The 20,571-nt window shown below is 38.0% G+C and overlaps 1 protein-coding gene across 2 annotated transcripts in view; it reads right to left on the bottom strand.

The window, feature by feature from the left end:
- GAREM1 (GRB2 associated regulator of MAPK1 subtype 1) overlaps positions 1-20,571 on the bottom strand; it is a 172,924-nt gene that overhangs the window by 101,189 nt on the left and 51,164 nt on the right. For both annotated transcript variants that reach the window (XM_090285668.1, XM_090285669.1), the window contains exon 2: positions 11,793-11,933. In XM_090285668.1, the coding sequence (XP_090141794.1) occupies positions 11,793-11,933 (141 nt within the window). The remainder of the gene's footprint in view (positions 1-11,792; positions 11,934-20,571) is intronic.

Here is a 20,571-nt window from a genome sequence, read left to right as displayed (position 1 = left end):
TTTCTGCCATGTTCACTGGAAGGCCCTTGCCTCCCACCCCCAGACAGAATGGACGTCTCCTTGCCAGCAATTCTAAGGCATCTGCTTGTGGCTCCATCAGAACACTCACAACCATTGTTCTTACTAACCATTCAGGGGCTTAGAGCTGCTATCTCTTGCTTCACGGGGGTAAGACTTCTTCTCCAGGCATTTCTATAAACCTACTAAAAAAGGGTTTGTCTTTTAAGATCAATCAATTTCAGTTTGATCAAAAATATTTATTGAGCCCTAAATGATTCAAGTGTGAGCTAGATGCTGTGAGAGACAAGACTGCCCTCAGGGAGGCTTCAGTGGACAGAAGAATAACAGCAAGATGTGAACACTCTTGGGCACAAAGCCTTATGGATTCCAAAGTGGAAGAATGAGAAAGGACCTGATCTAGATACATGGTGTGGAAAATCAGGAAAAGCTTCTCAAGGAAGGTAGGATTTGAGGTAGGATTTCACAACTGGGTGGTGATTCTGATGTGTGAGCCCCCCAAGTACTAGAAACAGGGAGGACTGGGGGGGCAGCTATCTGAGGAACAACAGACATACAGCCCAGAGTGTGTTGGGGGTGGGGGGAGGCTGGCACCCAGCAGGGTGTCTACTGGAAAGCAGTACTCTTAGTCCAATGGACAGGCCCCAGAAGGTGCGTTCACACATGGGGGAAGTGCCTCTAAAAAGTTGAGGCCAGTGGTCAAATAACAGAGCCATAGCTGAGGAAAACTAATGTGACAAGAGCACAGATGACTGACTGGAAGAGAAAAGAAGGCCCCTGGGTCCTTGGAGCAGGTGAGACCCAGTGAGAAGAGCGGGAAAGGGGAGCAGCCTCAATAGAGATTGTGGAGACAGCATCCACAAGACTGGGTACACAAGTATTGTAGGGGCATGAGGTGGACAGGAGACGGAAATTCCCACCCGAAGTGACTAGCTTCTTCACCAGAAGAAAGTCAAGGGCTGTATGGGAAAACGTAACTGGGTATGAAACTCAGGAAATACAAAACACAAAGGGAGAAGTGGATTGTTTCAAACGTATCTGTGCCCCACTGCATTGCACTTACCTACAATGATTTTTTAATGCTGAGAAAATGAAAGCTCTCTGTTTATTTTGCTTGTTTCACCCTCATTCATTGGCTTGACTCACAGTGAGGGACAAACCCCATGATGTTCTATGAACCAGTTCTAACAAGCTGGAGGCCCCGATGATGTACACTTCACTAAAAACGCATCCCATGAAGTATCTGAATCATCTCTCCTCTTGCCCTAAATGTCAGAGGAGTTTGCATGGTCCACGTGCTTCGTTACTTTTCTATGTATGAGTACAGCTGACAACCACATAGCTGGGTATTGAACAGAAGGCCAGCACACAATTTAACTGGAGAGTGAGTCACGAAGGTAAGTAGTTCCAATTCTTAGAAATGGAGTGAAGTGACTTCAGGAAGTTTTACCAGCACAGCAATCAGTTTTGGGAGGCATTATTAAGTCTGTTTTCCACAAAGGGGGGAAAAAAAAAACCTCAAAGCAATTCCTACATGTTGAAAGGGAATCTTTTAAAAGGTCACACTACTTCTTAGAGGTACAAATTCAAAATGGAAATTGAATTATGAAGTAGGGCGAGCCCACCCCCGCCCATGCTATAAACACTCCATTAACAGTGTGGATTCAGGAAGCTTGTTCAAACTTTCCACCTGATGTTAATCACATTATCTCATAGGTTAAATTATAGTTGAACCAGAGTTATCCCTTTCAAGTACCAACTTTCCATTCAGTACCAACAAACAAGTAGGAAAGAAGTAGAAAACAGCAGCCCAGGAGTTCTGAACCTCAAACACCATCCCTGTTTCACGCCAGGGTATTTGTTTTATTTTCTTGATCGTAGGTATTCAGTTTGTAGATGATATGCAAGCATTCTGAGAGTAAACGGTAAAATGTGAATTTTTTATTAAAGTTACTTTTCTAATGTTTTTAGATCAAGAAAAGCCACCCTGTATGACACCAAATAACTTTCCACTGTATTTGCTTGTGTTTCCCCTTTTCATATCTCCCATAAAGCTCTTATTTTAAGAAACTAATGAAAGAAAATGTATTTCTCCCTGTATCTTACACACACACACACACACACACACACACACACACACACACACACACACACACACACACACACACACACACCCCCCTCTTTTCTGTTTTATGTTTAAATCACAACTACCAACAGGGTCAGCCCCTGGAAACTAGCCAGAGCAGTGAGTAATCAAGTCTCCGTAGGAAGCCACGAGCTGGATGGCTCCACCATGCTGTGAAAACAGAATCAAGGCTGTCTGAGTTCACCTTTCATTGGTTGGTTTCCACACACACTTCACACCAGAACAAAACAACCCAGCAAAAGGAGAACTTTCTTGCACTCTACAGAAATTAGTTAAGGCTATATAATACGGGATTCAAGGATGGAGGCAGAGTGGTTTTGGTAAGATTACCACTAAGAGGCTACAATACACTGGTTACAATGTCAGAGTGAACTTTGTCCCTTTTATTACAAAAATTTTATAACATATAGAAAATGTGAACATCCATTACCCTTCACCTAGATTTAATAACTTTAACAGCTTGTCATATATTCATCTATTTTTATGGGTTTTATTGCTAAGTATTTTATAAATTTTAATCACATTTCCCCCCTACATAATTCAGTATGTGCCTCTAAAAATAGAAATATTTCCCTTCATAACTATAATACTAGAATCACATTAATAAAATCAAAATAATTCCCTAATAACATCTCATCATGAATATCACTCAAATTCAAGTTTCCTTCGTAATTATTCTTAAGCATTTAGAAGTGAGACTAGAAAGCTACACCAAAGGTTAATAACAATCCTCAAGTCATTCTTTTATCAAAAGCAGACACTTACATTATTTGTTTATCTCTGTTTTGAGTTAAAAATCAGGGTGAATACCGAAGTGTGAAAGACATAGCCACCTAACCTCTGACCACACACACCACGTTATATCAGCTACAAAAATAACATCCTTAACTAAAGAAGCTGAGGAGGAGAGTAACAAATATCTCTCAAGGGAAAAAAAAGTGGCAAAGACAATTTCCCAGACACCAAGCTATCAATATGATATTACTTAATTAGTTCCCTCTCTTTTCCCTTTTGATTCAATCTTCCTAAATTAGAAAGATTCTTCTAACTCCATTATTCTTAAAAAATAAACATTAAAAGATATTCACCCCTTGTCCTAGCTCTTGGCTTCTCTCTAATATATCTTGACAAAATTATTGGGTTGGCCAAAAAGTTTGTTTAGTTTTTTCAATAAGATAAAAGACACATTTTTCATTTTCATCAATAACTTTATTGATTTGGGTATTTTGAGTATGTCGGCTATCTCCTGCTATGGGATTTTAGTGGACAGAGGCCAGGGTTGCTGCTAAACATCTTTCAATGCATCAGACAGCGCCACAGCGAAGAATTACTTAGCCAAAATGTCAATATTAAAAAGAAAGTTTGCAAACCACTTTTGACAAGTTTGATCACTTACAGCACCTTCTCCATATATAGTAGTCCCTCTCTATATTGTGGCCTCACTGTATCGCGGGAGTTTTAAAAACATTATGTTTTATTACTTATGATGAATTTTTCGCTATATCATGGGATTTTGTGGTACTGTAGTACGTATGTTGTTAAAGTTACGTAGCTTTAAGAGTGTAGAATATGTTTAAGAACATAGGTAGTGTTTATAAAGTGTGGAAAAGGTTAATAAGGGACTGGGAATGGTTTATAAGTGTGTGGGAAGGGTTTATAAAGCCTTAAAATATATATAAATACTAAAATAAATGTAAGGTTCCTACTTCGCAGATTTTCACCTATCACGGAGGGGTCTAGAACATAATATCTGCAATAAGTGAGGGAATACTGTACTTCACAAATTTTTTTTGGTGTTTCAGTTGCATTTTTACTGTTTTTGAAATTATAAAGCATAGGGTGCCAAAATGTTGCTTATTTTTCTTCCATCTTCAATATTAACATGGCTGTACAAAAATTCATCAATTTTGATGTTTTTTAGGATGCACGCTGACATGATGGCTGTCCCAACACAATCTAACAAAATTGTTTTGAATGACATTAAAGACAACTAAGCACTACTAGAGTCATCGTAAGGAAAAAACTAAACAAACTTTTCTGGCCAACCCAATGGTTGAGACTTGCTTGCTGTCTCACTTTCCACTCATTTTTAACCCCCTTTTAAAATCTAATTTCCTCCTTTTTATTCCCTGAGGTGTCCTTTTGAAAACCATTAATTTCCTTAGTCGCACTTAAAAGACCCTCCCTTTCCCAGGCCTCCTTGGATCCTCCCTGTGTCCAGCAGGTGCTCGCCTCTTGTCCTCTCCTTCACCCACTGGGCTGTCTTGAAAGCTCCTCTTGTCTTTGTTTTCTTCCTGGTAATTTACTCAGGGGTGGGAATGTCACCTGGGTCCAATGACTTATAAGTGTGGAAAAACTTAAGATAAATATATATTTACTTAATTTTCCCCTACAGCTAGGAGAGAAAAGTGAAAGCTTTAGTCAACTTGCTAATTCTAACAACAGATCGCTCTTCTCTAGGTTGGTTAGAACACCTTTCATGGGCAAAGTGACTTCCAACACTTTCCTAGGAACAGAGGTGAGGGAAGCAGGCCCAATCACATATCCCGGGTTCAAATCATACCTATCAGCTGTGTAATATTCCCATATATTTAACATCTCCAAACCTCAGTTTTTACCTGTGCAAAGTGCAAATAATAACAGAACCAGCCTCATGGGGACTGTTGTGAGAGCTACATGCAGAGATCAAAGTAAAAAATGCTGAGTTACCGCAGTGCCTAGAAAATATTAAGCACTAAATAAATTTTAGTTATTGCTAATGTGACCTAAAGATTCAATTATGAAAAGTGGTTATTTCTTAGATATCTAATATTTATTACTGGAAAAACTGGCTGGGATAACATTCCTTAGAATACTATATTTGCCCTGGCTGATGTGGCTCAGTGGATTGAGAAGTGGCCTAAGAACCAAAAGGTCACTGGTTCAATTCTCTGTCAGGGCACATGCCAGGGTTGCAGGCCAGGTCCCCAGTTGGGCGTGTGCAAGAGGCAACCAATTGATGCTTCTCTCGCACATCAATGTTTCTCTTCCTCTCCTTTCCCCTCTCTCTGAAAATAAATACAATATTAAAAAGTAAAACATACTATATTTGTTATTTAGGACTATTTCAAAGAAAGTTTGGTTACTGTCCATTTATCACCTAAGCTTTATCCCACGTAACAGAGACAGTACACAGTGTTCAACACTAGTAGTTACTTTTATGAACAGATGATTCATGCTAATTAAACTCACAACCCGGGAGAATAAAATTAGCTTGTTTCGACATTTCCTTTTGTTCAGTAATTACAGTTCAAGGTTATGTTAGATACCACATTAGTATAATTTTGCCCGAGAGACAGACACTGCTCATCTACATGTCTATTTTTCTAAAAACAGGTACTGCGGGCATCAATGCAGCTGCTTGCTGAGTAAGGGCCTTGCAGACTTCATAAGCAATTCTTCCCACCCTTGTGCTCCAGTGTCACTTATTTCTGTACATATTGTAGCGAGACGGTAAGTACTGATATCATTTTAGCTTGTTAGAGATTCACCGGAATTGCAGGAAGGTGCGAATTTAAAAATAGAAGCCAAACGTGGCTGGAGTTTATCTCAGCTGCTTATGTTCAAGTAGCTATCTGTTCATCCTCAATGACAGCACACACTCCACCAAACAATTTGGGTTTCCATACACTCAGTCAGAATTCCAGTACTTCACAAACTGATGAACCCCGGACACACGGGCATCCCCGATCTGACCCATTTGCTTTCTCCAAGCTGTGTCTCTATGGAGTTTTGGGGGTTGGTTTTCATGAGAGAGGTGACCACGAGGAGGTCACATTCATTTTGTACTCATCACGTGCCAGGCATAGTGCCGAGTCGTTTACACCACTCAGATCTCAGAGAATCTTCATGACATTTTTAAGGCAAATCCCCACGTTAGAGATTGGGAACTTGGAACTTAGAAGGGCAAATAAAATTCCGGAGGCCATGGCATATCCAGGTTTTTGTGCAGCCTAAACTTTATTTTAGTTTTAAAGGAGAAAAAAAGTATCAGATTGTGAATACTGAATTACATTTAAGGCCCTAGAAGGGGTCAGTCAGCATTAAGGAGGGTCCCTGACACATGAGCTTTCATGGTAACTGACTTGGGTAGCCTGACTGACCACTCAGAGCTGCAGAGGTGAAAGGAATTTGATGAATAGAAATATGAACTGCAAAATGAAAATCATTCATCTTTAGGTTAAAAAAAATTCTTAAACAGATTTTGTTGTTGTTTAATGAACAAGGCTAAATGGTGTGTGTGTGGGGGGGCATTGTACAGGGTGAATTAACTGTTGGAGCAAGTGCCCAACAGTAATTTAGACAGCCTGAGTCAGCAGAATGCAGAAAAATTTCGATTTCTGTATTATACATTTCTTAGGAAACATTTGCCTTTTGGGGAAGAACTGAGAAGTTAGAAAGTTTACCTAAAATTTATCTGTGATGCCTTTTGAAGAAAACTTGTGTGAAAGCAGCAACTGCTTTTCTAAACATTATGCCAATTTTCCTTGAGTGGTTTCTCCACTGTTAGCAAAATATGTGATGCTGACTGAACACATTCTCTCTCTCAGAATCAACTGTTTGTTATACCAAGAAAACTCTTTTTATCCAAAATGAAAAACTTCTTTTGCCAGAATGAGGGAAGTCTTTATTTTTTCCCCAAAGCACATCTAATAATTTCAGAATTCAGAATAAGACAATATTATTACCACTGTATTCAGAGTGCAATACTGATAAAAACCTCAAGTCATAGTTACCTTTTCTCAAAGTTTTATGACATTATTTATTTTCACATGAAAATTTCTGATAAAGAATATGGGAAAAGCACTCTGAATTGGGATTTCCTAAAAATACTGAGTTTTACTACTTTGCAGAATATATATGTGTGAAGAGAGCTGCACATGGATGCCCAGGCTGGGCTCTGCACGGTTCCAAGGGACACTATTTACAGTGGCCACAAAGGAAGGAGTGTGGCCTTAAACAGGACAACACAGGGGTGCTGGCACGAACAGGATCCTGACTGAAAGCAATGGTTGCTCCCTATTTCAGAAAATACGGATATGCTTCAAAAAAATGAAAGAGGCACATCATAGAGAGACCTGAGCCAATGTGTAACCAAATGGCTAAGTTTGGGACAATTAGAGCATCAAAACAAATAAGGACAAAAATATATTATAATCCACAGAATGGAAAATCCATAATTCCATGCTGATAAGTGAATATATAAATGGAAAAATCTCTTCCTTAAGAGTAGAATGACAACTAACAAATGTAAGAAGGAATGATGGCATTAAGTCAGAAATGTGCTGTTTTCTCACCGTCATAGTGAAAATGGAATCAGACAGAAAACATCAACAGCGGCTCAAGGTGCGAAGCAGGGAGAGTTAGAGAGGATCAGGATACATACTTACAGAATCTCAAAGTATTTCCTTGTAAATGTTCCAGTAATCACAAAGTCAATGGTAAAAATACAGCAAAGAAACCAGACAACACCTTAACCAAGGGACCAAAACTAATGTCACCAATAAGGGGCCAAGGGGCACCCCCTGCCTCCATATGTGATTGCCTGAGAAGGAGCCATCATGTACACAGCAATCCAACCAAAAATGCATAGGCTAAATCTATCACAAGGAGACTGGGAAACCTGAATTGAAAGCTATTCTATTAAACGATTTGTCTACGTTTTTCAAAAATGTCATGAAACACAAGAAAGGCTGAGGAACTGTTCCAATTAAAGGAGACTAAGGGACATGACAATGAAATACAGTAAGTGGTCCAAGACTGGATGCTGTCCTGGAGGGGGAAAATGCAATAAAGGTCATCATTAGGACATCTGACAAAACTGGAACATGGACTATGTATAGATTAAAGTATTGAATGTCCTGAAATTGCTAATAGCGCTGTGGTTACAGTAGAGGATATCCTTGTTCTTAGGAAATACATAGAGAAGTATTACGGGAATATATGCTGTCTATTCTCATATAATTCAGAAAAATATTTGTGTGTAGTGTATGTGTAGACAGAGAGGAAGGGAGGATGAGAGGAAAAGAATAAGACAAATACAGAAAAATTATGTTTAAAACATGTAAAACTAAATCAGTGGTATAAGGGAATAAATTATACTATTGCAACCTCAAAATAAAATGTTAAAAAAAACAAACAACAGCAGCCAAAACAATTTTGAGGGATATCTCTGTTCAGCTTGCTTTAATGAGCAGAAAAGTAATTCAACTTATAATTAGTAGTGCAAAATAGAGAGTTAAATTTTGTTGCTATCATCATAATCATAACCATGAACATTTATGGAGCACTTACCAAGTGATAAGTACTCTGAAAGGTGTTTCACTTGCATTACCTCTTCCAGTCTTCACAGCTACCCTAAGAGAAAGGCACTGTGGCCACTCCCACCTTACAGATGAGGGGACTAAGATTTAGTCATGCGCCCAAAGCGAGAGAGTCAGTAAATGGCAGAACCAGAAATCCAACTATGTTGATTACAAAGCTGGTGGGACTTATTAACATGTTAAACTTATTTAATTTTTAATTATTTATTAATTTCCTCAAAGAAAGAGAGATGAATCTCAACCTAGATGAAATTCTAACCAATAAGTAAAATACACTTGAATAAGGATTTCTTCTAATTATAATTACAGCACTAAATAAATCAGAGATATGAATGATATTTTTGGTCTCCATATTTTTTTTTATGCTCTCTTTGTTCTAAGGGCTGAACTTGGTAATACACAAATTCTTTGAAAAAATATACCCCCATATGTCCTTTGAAATGATTTTATCAACTGCCTCATAAACCATTTCATCCTTGTTATGGAATAAATGTTTGTATCTTCTGAAACGAGATGTTGAAGCCTAAATCCCCAACGTGATGGCATTTGGAGGTGGAGCCTTTGGAAGGAAATTGGGTCATGAGGGTGGAACCCTCATGAATGGGATTAGTGCCCTTAGAAGAAGAGACATAAAGGAGATGATTCCTCTCTCTCCACCACAATGAGAAAATGACCATCTGCAAACGAGGAAGTGGGCCCTCACCAGATATCAGATCTGCCAGTCCCTCAACTATGGACACCCCAGACTCCAGACCTGTGAGAAATTTCTGTTGTTTATAATCCGTCCAGGCTACGGTAGTTTGTTAAAGTAGCCTGAACTAATACAGTTTTAGTTCAAGTTTCTCTTCCTTTAAACATATTTTCTCTCCTTTCACGTAAAGTGGTGGATCTTAGCATTCATGTTTCCCTTTAGTCTTGACACCTCAATTTTACATAAAAAATGTATCATTTGCAACACACTGCTTGATTTCCCAATTCAGTGTACTATTACCTTCATTGCAGATGAGGAGTAAGCTGCTAAACATACCATATCTTTCTTCCCAGTGGAAGCTGAATGACTATTAATAAAAAATAAAGTTCAAAACAATAAATCATTGGCAAATACTTGCCGATGTTTGGGGGAATCTTACCACGTGACACAGTGAATACCCATTCCAGCACAAAGAAGCCCCAACTGTGGCTGCATAATTTAACTACAGGAGGAGCCCAGCCCACACTCAAGCCCAATTAAACCAGAATCTCTGGAGATGGGACCTGGGCATCACTTTAAGCTTACTGATGATTCCAATGTGTAGCCAAGTTTGAGATCGCTAGATTGAGCGTCTATAGCCATAATGTATTGTATCTTTTGTGTACAGAGCGAAAGGATTCACAAAAGCTTTTCAGAATTGGTTTCACTAGTTAAGGAATGTACAGTCCAACTGGTGAGTGAAGATATGTGTGTATGTAGGAAACAGTAACTGAATGACGACTGAGGATATGGGCCAAATGAATGGGATACACAATGAGCACATCAGGAGACCACCTGACTCCTGTACCCTCTGGACACAATGACAGGTTCTGATATGAGCAAAGCTGAGAAAGCCAAATTGGCCAGGGAATGATGTAAATGGAAAAGTATCCTGTATGTCCAGGAAACAGTGAGGTGACTAATAGCTAGAGTGGGAGGTTCACTCTTCAGAGTAGAAAAGGTAAGTATGAAGAAGTAGACCAGAACCAGCGCCTGGAGCAACAAGTCAGAGTCCGGTAGCAGTTTGGAGATTTGCGGAAATGATCAAATGAAAGCTCTCCTTTGGGAGGACTGATTTGACAGAGCTATTCACATGGGTTTGGGAGAAAAACTAAAACTCTGTCTACTAAGAGAGAAAAACACAACAGATTAGGTACAATTGTAGGGGGATGAAGTACAATCTTATACCTTCCTTTTCAGTTTTCCACAAAAGACAGGAACCAGATATTTGGGGCTGCTAAAAATGGCATGGATCTCACCTGCTGTGGGATCTGCGCACAGGAGAGACAGGCAGCCTGGAGAGTCTGACTCACCCTCTTCCCCTTTGGCCTGGCTCCCAATTTCACAGCGGTAATACTTTATGCACCTACGAGTCCCTCTGTTTTCTGTAAAAGGCTACGTCTTTGGCTAAGGAATATACGTAATTCTAGAGGACAAAGTTACAGGTCAGAGAAATGCTTTCATATATATTTTGGAATAAGGAGGATTTTTGAGGAGCTGGATGATCCCTAGGCCATACTGGCAATTAAAGACTTCTGGGAATAAAAAAGGAAACCAAAACATTCATTCATTCAATAAGTGTTTATTGAACATGTATTAATACCATTTGCTGCTGTTCTAGACATTGGGAAGAAATATGGCAAGGTCCCTTTTCCAAACAGAAAACTCTCTGGGTGCTGTGCAGGCATCACTCAGAAACATAATAGCAGTCTAAGGCTACACAATTTCTAGCTAACTGACTAAAGTGTCCTGCTACAGACCTCAAAAAATTGAATAGCCACAAAAAGGTCAAGATCCTTTATATAATGAACTGTAAGCAACGGAGAAAGTATAAGGTAGCAAATTCTTTTTTAAAAACTGCATTTATATATGTATATTCAAGCCACTAGATGTATCCTAAACTCCAAAACAGTATTAGCACATAAGTGTGCTCACTAAAAATTGAATGGCACTGTTGAGCTGAATGGAGTCCAAAGTGAGGTGAGAAGGCTGCTATTATTCTGATTTAACAAAAACAGTGAGGTCATCTCAGCTGCCTATGTTCTAAATGTCACGTTTGCAAAGAGGGGCATGTCCTGGTATCTGAACTTCCAATCCAACACCTTCAAAACCAGACAACTGCTCACTTGTGAAATGGTATCTTGTGAAATCATGCAATCAAACTCGTTCACAAAAGCATTTTTCAAGTTGTGCCCAGGGCTATTCAGAGACTTCGGCGCTCAGAGGCTGGCTACACCTACCGACGGCCATTCCAAGACTGCAGTGACATTGTTTGTGCTCACAAAATTTTCATTTTATAAATACCTAATAAGAATCCATGTTTAACGATATGCATTAATTAGAAATACCTACAACAAAATGAATCTCAGCTTTCAATGACTGATCAAACAACCACACAAAAGCGTTTGGTTCTTCTTTTTCTATGTTATTAGACTCTAGTTTATAGACAATTCCTATTTTCTCACTGAAGAGAAAAGAATCAGCATATTCAAGTTCCTTTCCCCTCCCTGTTCTTGCTCCATGAGAGGAGTTTTACCTGCATAATGTACCGGGATCTCTATCTTCGGCCCAATGACATAGTGCCCCTCCTCCAGGCTGTGAGCAGTGATGGTGGTCCACTGACGGCATGAATGGATCAGAAGGTAGTCATTTTCCCGCAGCCCTTCTATGCATTCTCCTAGAAAATATAATGTTAGAGAAGAAACTTAGAATTAACATATGCTTACTCCATACTCTGCAATAAAATTTCATTAGTTAAAACTTCACTAGTACAGAAGTTAATGGTTCATCCCAAAAGGAGATAAAGTTCACTTATGAATTAGCAATAAAAAAAAAAAGCATTCCATGCCAAGTTGACAATTTCATGCAAGGTTCCATAGAAATGTTTCTTAATTATTTACAAAGAGATTTTCAAATACCTCATTTATCTAAGTAATTATATATCAATGATTCTAAAGCAATTAGGTGCTTACATTAGATGACACTTAGATGCTTTGCAAATATTATTTCATGTAATACAGTAATATTATGAGGTAGGTATTATTCCTTCTTTATACTGGGAAAAAAAATCAGTGTTCAGAATGTTAAATAAAATGCCTAAGCCCACAGATTGAATAAGCATCGATTTGATTACAAAGCTTATGCTTTTAAAGATTACAATGTAACTACCAAAAATAAATAATAAACTTATCTCTCTGTTGAAACAGTAATTGAAAATGCCCATTTCTCTTTTTAAATTTTATGTTTTGCCAGTTCTCTCTGGCCTCCTACTGAACTTCCCAATCAATTAAAAACAGTGACGTTTAGAGCATACAAATGAAATTATTTTTCATTTTAATAATTTCTGATGGACTCTTTCAGCATTTCAACTGATAACAAACTATTTTGAAAGAGAAATCCATTCCCTGAAACTTAAAGATGTTTTTCTAGATGCTGAAATTATCCATCCAATTAATCCTGGGTTAGTAATTTTAAATGCTCAAAGAAAATGCCTGAAAAAGGCTAATTTCTTTATAAAGAAAACCATCAACCTACCTTATTTTTGTATTTATTACATTGCAATAATTTAAAGTTATTGGTGATTTAACTGTATGTTTGAAATGGCATTTATAGATCCCTCAAAAATTCTTAAGTTTTAGTACTTTTTCAATTAAAAAAAATGCAGAGAAGGCTGCACTGATCAACTTGGTTATCAAAACCATAGCAATCAAATTTGTTTCCACACAATACACTCTTAATGCAAGAATATGTTATCTTTGTTGCAGGATATACTAAGAGGTAAAAGCTTTATTGGGGGAGGGCAAAGAAATAGGCCTGGAAGTGGAGATACCTTCGCAGGAGGGGGAGGGCCAGGTTCATAAAGATACCATCTGGAGAGGCCAGTGGTACTCATAGACCATTGCATCTCTCAGGCATGTCAGGGCAGGAAAGAAAGATCTAGAAGCTCTCTCAGAGCTTCCCCTCTGGTGGAAGGGAACAAACACAGCAGTTGTTGGGAGTTACAAGCAGAGGCTTCAGAGTCCAGCAGACCTGGTCTAGTCATGGCTCTGCCCTCTAGCATGGTGTGGTCCTGGGCAGGCACCTTCTCTTCACCCAGGAGATGGGGCAACAACAATTCCTGCTTCACAGAGTGGTTTTAAAAATAACTGGTGCCAGTGATGGACACTGTGGAGCACCAGCTCAGTTATGTTAGGAGTGATCAGGAAACATCAGCTAATAATTTTATTTATTGTACAATTTTTCTCCCTAAAATTTAGGTCATATTATCCTCTTACAGGTGAGGAAATAACCTTCAGAGCAGTCAAGAAACTTGCCTAGAGACACACAGCTAGTAAATGGCAGAAACTGACGTCAGGGTCTCTCTCCCTATCTCTACTCTCCTGCTCTTCCAGCACCACGCTGTTGCCTTGAACACCATCCATAGCCCTGCAGGGTGTGGCTCAGTTGGTTGGGTGTCATGCAAACCGAAAGGTCGTTCCTCGATTCCGGGTCAGGACACATGCCTGAGGCAACTGATCTATGTTTCTCTCTGACATTGATGTTTCCCTCACTCTCTTTCTTTCTCCCCTCCCCTCTCTCTAGAATCAGCAAAAGAAAAAACAACAAAAAAAGAGAAAGCCATTGATAACTGTTCAAGAAACAGGGAGAAACTGCCCTTTGGCTTCAAGTCTCACTAGTTCACTGACAAGCGGTGTTCCCAACACTTGGGACACACATCAGAAAACAAGACTAGAATGCTTACTGTCCAACAGGAAGGAGACAGATAGTACAATTGCCAAGAAAGATTTAATATGAATAATTAGAAAGGGAAAGGTGCTCTGGGTAAAGGGTAAGAGGATCAGAGGAAAAGAGAGCAGTTCAGTTTGCAAGTTTGTCATTTTATCCAGCAAACATTTGTTTATTTTGCCTTTAAAAACAGCTCTGAGGTATAATAATAGACAAATGTAGATATTTAATGTGTACAATTGGATGATCAACAAACACTTATTGAGTATCTTTTATGCATAAACCAATGTGAGAGTGGGCAAAATATGGTGGCTTGGTCCCTGCATTCAGTAGGTCAACATTCTTGTCAGTGAGATGCATTCACATGTAATTTCATAGACCGTAGGACACCATGAGTACTATGCCAGAGGAAGAAGGAATTAGAATGGAGATGGGGACTTCAGCAGAGAAGATCAAGAAAACATTAACAGAAATATAAAGAATTAGGGCTTGTCTTTCTTGGATGTATGAGATGGCCTTAGATGAGAAGGAGGCAATGGGGAGCCACTGAAGGGTTTTGGATAAAAGAATGGCAAAAACACTACTTTATGAAAATTAATCTGGTGGTACTATAAAAGATGAATGGGAGAGAGGAGAAGCCGGAACCATGGGGTGCGTGCAGGAGAATCAGAGAGAAAACCCAGTACCATTCAGGGAAAAAAGAAAATGCTGTTTTCTACAACTAAATTGTTATATCATAAAAACTGTTTTAATTTTATTCCACAGTGGGCTCTAAAGAGGAAGCTAAGAAACAATTGCCGTCAAGTTAATCAAAATGAAAATTTAATGTTAAGTCCTACTGCTAGCTGATGTAGTAAACTCTATCAAGAGGATTCAGAATGATGTTTGAAGCCATAAAGTAGTAAGAAACCAAGGCCTACTTTTGAGCTTATGTCTTTTTTACTTTTTTAAACAACTGAACCATGTGCTTGCTTTAGGCAAAAAAAGTTTCACAAAAATTGTCTAGAAATAAAACTTAATATAATCACTTAAAATATCCTAGGGTAGGCCACTAATAGAGGAATTACAATAAATGAATTCATAAAGTAAACAATTCTTTTGTGATATAATTATCCTGTTGCTTAACTTCTATGTATAACATACTAAACTTATATATTTAGCTCAATCATGTAATGATAACAGGAAGTCAGAAAGAATCCTATGTTAAATTCAAAAATATCCCCATGTCTAGCATGCTTCTGGGATACTCTTTTAACTTGTCTAGTATGAACTCGACCTCTTCAACATTGTCTTACATACCAGTTAAAAACATTTTTAATGCTACTAGAACTAAATTCTATGAATCCTTGAAAGTAAGTCTATTTATAAAAAGAATCAATCTCAAATTTTTAAATAAATATTTATCACCTGGACATGCACAGATTCCGCTCACTGTGCTGCTGGGCCAAGATAATCTGATTCACTTTCCTGATCTGTTACTTTCTCTCAATTTCTCCCCCTTTACATTAGCTGTGACTGTAGGAGTTCATCAAGTTCTACCCTTAGCCTGTTCACCTTTCTGTCTCCTTTATAATCTTATATACCACCCAAGGATTCAACTAATTATAGAAAGTACTCAGGGGCTCCATGTTCTAGTTCCAAAGGGTCTATGACCTATGTCCCCACAACATACATTTGAGAACATGTTCTCTATTCTACATACACATTTCATTCTTACATATTTGTGCCCTCTCCTCACTTTCTTTGATTTGCTTAAGGCTTTATCTCCCAATCCCTATTTACCCTACTCAGTCTTGAAAGACCCTACCTAGTCTTGAGAGACCAACTCAGATGTCACCTTCATTTAATTTCTTCTTGATACAAATCCTTAACAATTTAAATTTAAGCTGCATAGCTTTTGTAACTTTGCTTATATTCTATGATAAATTTATAAATTTCTTTTACAGCTATGATGAGAATGAGGAACTTAGATTGACTTTTTAATGTTTATACATTTATAAAAATATTATAACATTTAAATAACATTATAAATGAAAAGAACTTAACATTGTGAAAATTACAAGCAATTTTCTTCCCTTTTAAAAACTTTCCTTGTCTATAAATTCACCAAGTTTGAGAAACATGGTTATTGAGGTTAAGGAGCCAAGATATTCAAGATCATAAATGCTGTTGGATGAGAGCCTCTCTAAACTCTCTCTTCTTACCAACTACCACAGCAATGTAAGGAAACAGCCCAGAGTCATTGCCTCATGGTTTTGCTTTAATATTCTAATATGATAATTTATCTTTACTTAGAATATTTCCCCCTGGACAGTGAATCTTATTTTTTGTATGCTAAATTATTTTAGCTTTGTTGGAGCTATAATTAAATTCATTTAAGTTGAATGTATGAGTTAGTGCACAACTGTAGTGCCTTACATATGAATTACTTAGAAGGTGTCTGAATCAGTCCAAGTGCTGTGATTTTTGGCAGCTAATAAATTTAAATGTTTTTGATTTTCCACATTTGTGTTTCCTTGTTCTTGGGGTTGTCTTTCACATCATTGTAACAAACTCAGTCCATTGGGGGCAGTATCTCTGGAGGTGTGCACTTTTGATCTTTCAACTCCTAGAATACCTGAATTTTCACTTTGCATAGCAAATAGGTAATTTTATCATGCCAATTTATTTATTTTTAAGTACGCTTTTACCCCCAATTTGTTTGGTTTCTTCTCAGCACATTGGTAGGACCCTGTTTAGGATGGATACTCACATTTGTTGACTGATAAATAAAGCTCCATTGAAATAATGTGATTTGTTAACACATGCGTAATGAGAATCAGATTTACAGAACATGATATTGTTTTTATCTGTAACAGATATAAACTGTTCCTTGTGTCACAGCTAAATCTATCAACAATGAGTAAATTAATAGGTCCTGTGATGTGTTCTACTTACTACAAATCTAACTGAACGGTTGTGCATTGTTTTATTTTACAAATGTTAAAAGAAAAGCTGGTCAAGTGATAACATTTTACGTGTACTTCCTTGCTGTTAATAAATAGGGCTGCTTAATTTTAATTAGGTGTTACTTGACCTCACAATCCTTTCCATGTGGACAGGAATCCTAGTGAGTTTAATACTCAAAACCACTGAATTTCTCTTACAACTTAAACATTTAAAAAAATACCTTTGGTGGCAGGGGCTGACTACCAGCTAGGATTCCTTTTCTTTCCGACTCCCTTACAGTTCAGTGGTGCCATACCACCGAGCTCTAACCAAGGGTGTGTGAGCAGAAATGACATTTCCCACTTCCTCTCCTGGCCTTGCCCATGAAAACTGCCCACAAGCCAGCCTCTGTCCTCTCTCCTCAGCCAAGGGCTGAATATTGATTCCCAGGAAGACCTTGGAACAAGCTGAAGATAGCACAGCTGCTGGCAGTCTGGGTTCCTTAATTAATACATAGTGGAACGACTGCCCGCCTGTGCCCTGACCACACACCAAGCTGTGATGTGAAAAGTACACTTTGACTGTGACGTTATGCCCATAAAGTGTTGTAGTTTTCCTTTTTGGTTTCAGTAGTCAGACTACCATAACAGAAACATCTCTGAGCATAACCTTCAATATCCGCAATGTTTCCTGATTATAATAATCACAAAGTTTTGTTACAGAGGCTATTCTTTATAAGCACTCTTCGTAAATACAAACTTACATTGAATTTGTGAAGGTAGATAGAACTAAAAATTCTTCTCATTTTTTAAATTAATTTCATCTCATAAATTGTCAGATATAATTAAATGTTATTTAATTAGCATCCTCAATTTTCAATGTATGAGGTCCTAGTTGTTTTAATGTCTCCCAAACAAACAAGAAACATTTACTGGGAGACTAGAACATGGCACTATGATAATATTTCTTTGTCCCAAAGAACTACAATCCAAGTGACATGGTGAGTAAAAAAAAAGTTATATAAGGAGAAGGAGGTGAAGAGGTGATGTCACAGCAAATAGAGCAATCATGAAATCATGAAATTAAAATGTCTACAATGAAAAAGCAATAAGGTGTTCCAAAAAGGAAGTACTAGCAGGGGAGGAAAATCCTGAAAGAAACAATTAATTAGCAACTAACTAATTAAAATTGGGAGAAATTATAAAGCATTCATGAAGCATATGGTTACAGGAAATCATTAAAGCACAGGCAATAATTTTGAATTCAAAAAAAATTTTCTTCAATGGGAAAAAAGCTCTAGGAATAAGACAAGAAATTGCTTTTATCCTGGTGGTTGAGGTATTATAAGAAAGGGTAGGACTGAAGAGGAAGGGTCAGAAATGAGTATCAATCAAATAAAGGTATCTGAGGACACTTGATGGTAAGAGCTTCTCAGAAAGCACATAAGAGGTGAAAAAAGATAAAGCTCTGGCACAGATGCCAAAAGTGCAAAGAAAAGTGAGTGTCCTAAATCTGGGAGGCCCAATGAATACTTTGGTATCCTAAAACTCACCTGTATGATTCCCCTATTTCAAACGTTGAACAACAGAATCCTCAGATAACGTGCACACACCTGCCTTTCTCTATTCATCTACTTCAACAGGATAGTCCATTTCTAGGCGCTGTCATTCTGTGAACACGAAGACAAATCTGATGGTACCAAGAAAGGCTGGGGGGAGGACAGAGGGAACTACAGACAATGACAGCACCGCCTGAGCTCAGCTGTTGTCCAGTTCTAACAATGAGAACACACCTGCTGTCCCAAGTCCGACCCTTCCTTCAAGAGCTGGTCATCCCTGTACGTGTTGGGAGGAGCCTGCAACCCTGAGGAAAATACTGGTTCTGACTCCAGACTGCACGTTCATTGTAATCATTGGGGGGCTTGCAAAAGCTCCAACAGGGCCGGTGTGGGTAGGTCCCACACTAAACCAGTGATATCAGAATCTCTGGGAGTGGGACCCAGGTACCCTATAAGATCTGACATTTCCTCCGGCATCCTAGCATGTAGCCAGGGTTCAAGAGTACAAGTGAGGCAGGTAAGAGCAAGAGCCCTGGAGCAGCTTCATTCCACCAGGTGACTCAGTTCCTGCATCTGCCTTGAGGAGGAAATGAGATAATATTTAAGCAAGAATTCAAGCATCCAAATGGGAGTTAACATATAACTCTTACCTCTAATCATGTACAAGTAAAGAGTTCTGTTCAATGTGCATCAGACTGTTCTTAATGATTTTTGAGTAACACTCTGGTCTGTATGAAATAAATTTATAATATAGCCTCTACAATCACAAACTAGTTAGGAAGCTTGAAAGTAATGATCAGAAGCATAATACTGCTGAATACTGTTTTCTGTAAACCCTGTTTAATTATTTTAAAGTAAAAAATAATAATATATTAGATACCAGACATTATTTAGATTTTACAACCAGGAGCCAGGCTTAGGTGGTACATGCTTAGATAGGCACTTTTAATAAAACTGGTTTAAAAAAAAATTTAAAAACAAAAATTCTTTTCTGTTTTGAAACCAATTTATCTATTTTGATTGAATAATGTAAGCACCACAATTCTTACTTTTTTCCAACAGGCCTCTTTTTTGCTCACTGACCCATTGGTTGGTGTATAAAAGATGCTCAATAAGTGTGTGCTGATCATCCAATTGTACACATGAAATATCTACATTTGTCTATTGTTATATCTCAAAGTTGTTTTTAAAGGCAAAATAAGTAAACAAATGTTTGCTGGGTAAGATGACAAACTTGAGAACTGCTCTCTTTTCCTCTAATCCTCTTACCTTTACCCAGAGCACCTTTCCCTTTCTAATTATTCATATTAAATCTTTCTTGGCAATTGTACTATCTGTCTCCTTCCTGTTGGATAGTAAGTGTCCTAGGACAGGGATCTTTAGTCTTGCTTTCTGATGTGTGTCTCAAGCTTTGGGAACACTGCTTATCAGTGAACTAGAGAGACTTGAAGCCAAAGGGCAGTTTCTCCATTTCTTGGATTATTGTTGATGACTTAAAAAAATTTTTTTTCCCTTTTATTTGTTCTAGAGAGAGAGGAAGGGAGGGAGAAAGTGAGAGAAACATCTATGCGAGAGAAAAACATAGTAAGCGTGGCTTTGGCTCTAAGTTATTTATGAACCAAATTAGATGCATGGTTCTAAATGGGGTAATATCAAGTATCCTTATTGCAAAAAAATCATAAGGAATTATAGATGAAACAACTTTCCTGGAACTTATCATTAACAGGAGAATTTAATGTGAGCATTAAGTACCTCAGGGATAGCACATGGTGAGTACCACAGAAAGGAAAAGTCACTCCACAGCCTGTGGATTATGTGTCCATTTGACCACTACTAAGAATGAAGACCCAGTAACTAACTCTCATCTCCTCTACTAGTATCTCACTTTGGCCATAAACCTGCAGCACAGAAATTCTAGTGTAAGGCATCATTAGGAGCTCCCTTGTTTTCTGGAAATGGGTACGAATTTAAAGGAAGCAACTTACTTCTTTGGAGCAAATTCTACAACAATATGCCAACCTAATCATAAAGGATATTTTATTTTTAGAAAATATGCTGGTTAAATTAAGCCAAATATCTGCTGCCATAGCATGTTGACTAAAGT

The sequence above is a fragment of the Furipterus horrens genome, unplaced genomic scaffold, assembly GCF_987537825.1.
Source record: "Furipterus horrens unplaced genomic scaffold, mFurHor1.1.pri manual_scaffold_8, whole genome shotgun sequence".
NCBI classification, from domain to species: Eukaryota; Metazoa; Chordata; class Mammalia; order Chiroptera; family Furipteridae; genus Furipterus; species Furipterus horrens.
Note: the sequence above shows the minus strand (reverse complement) of the source record. Positions and strands in the feature narration are given on the sequence as shown.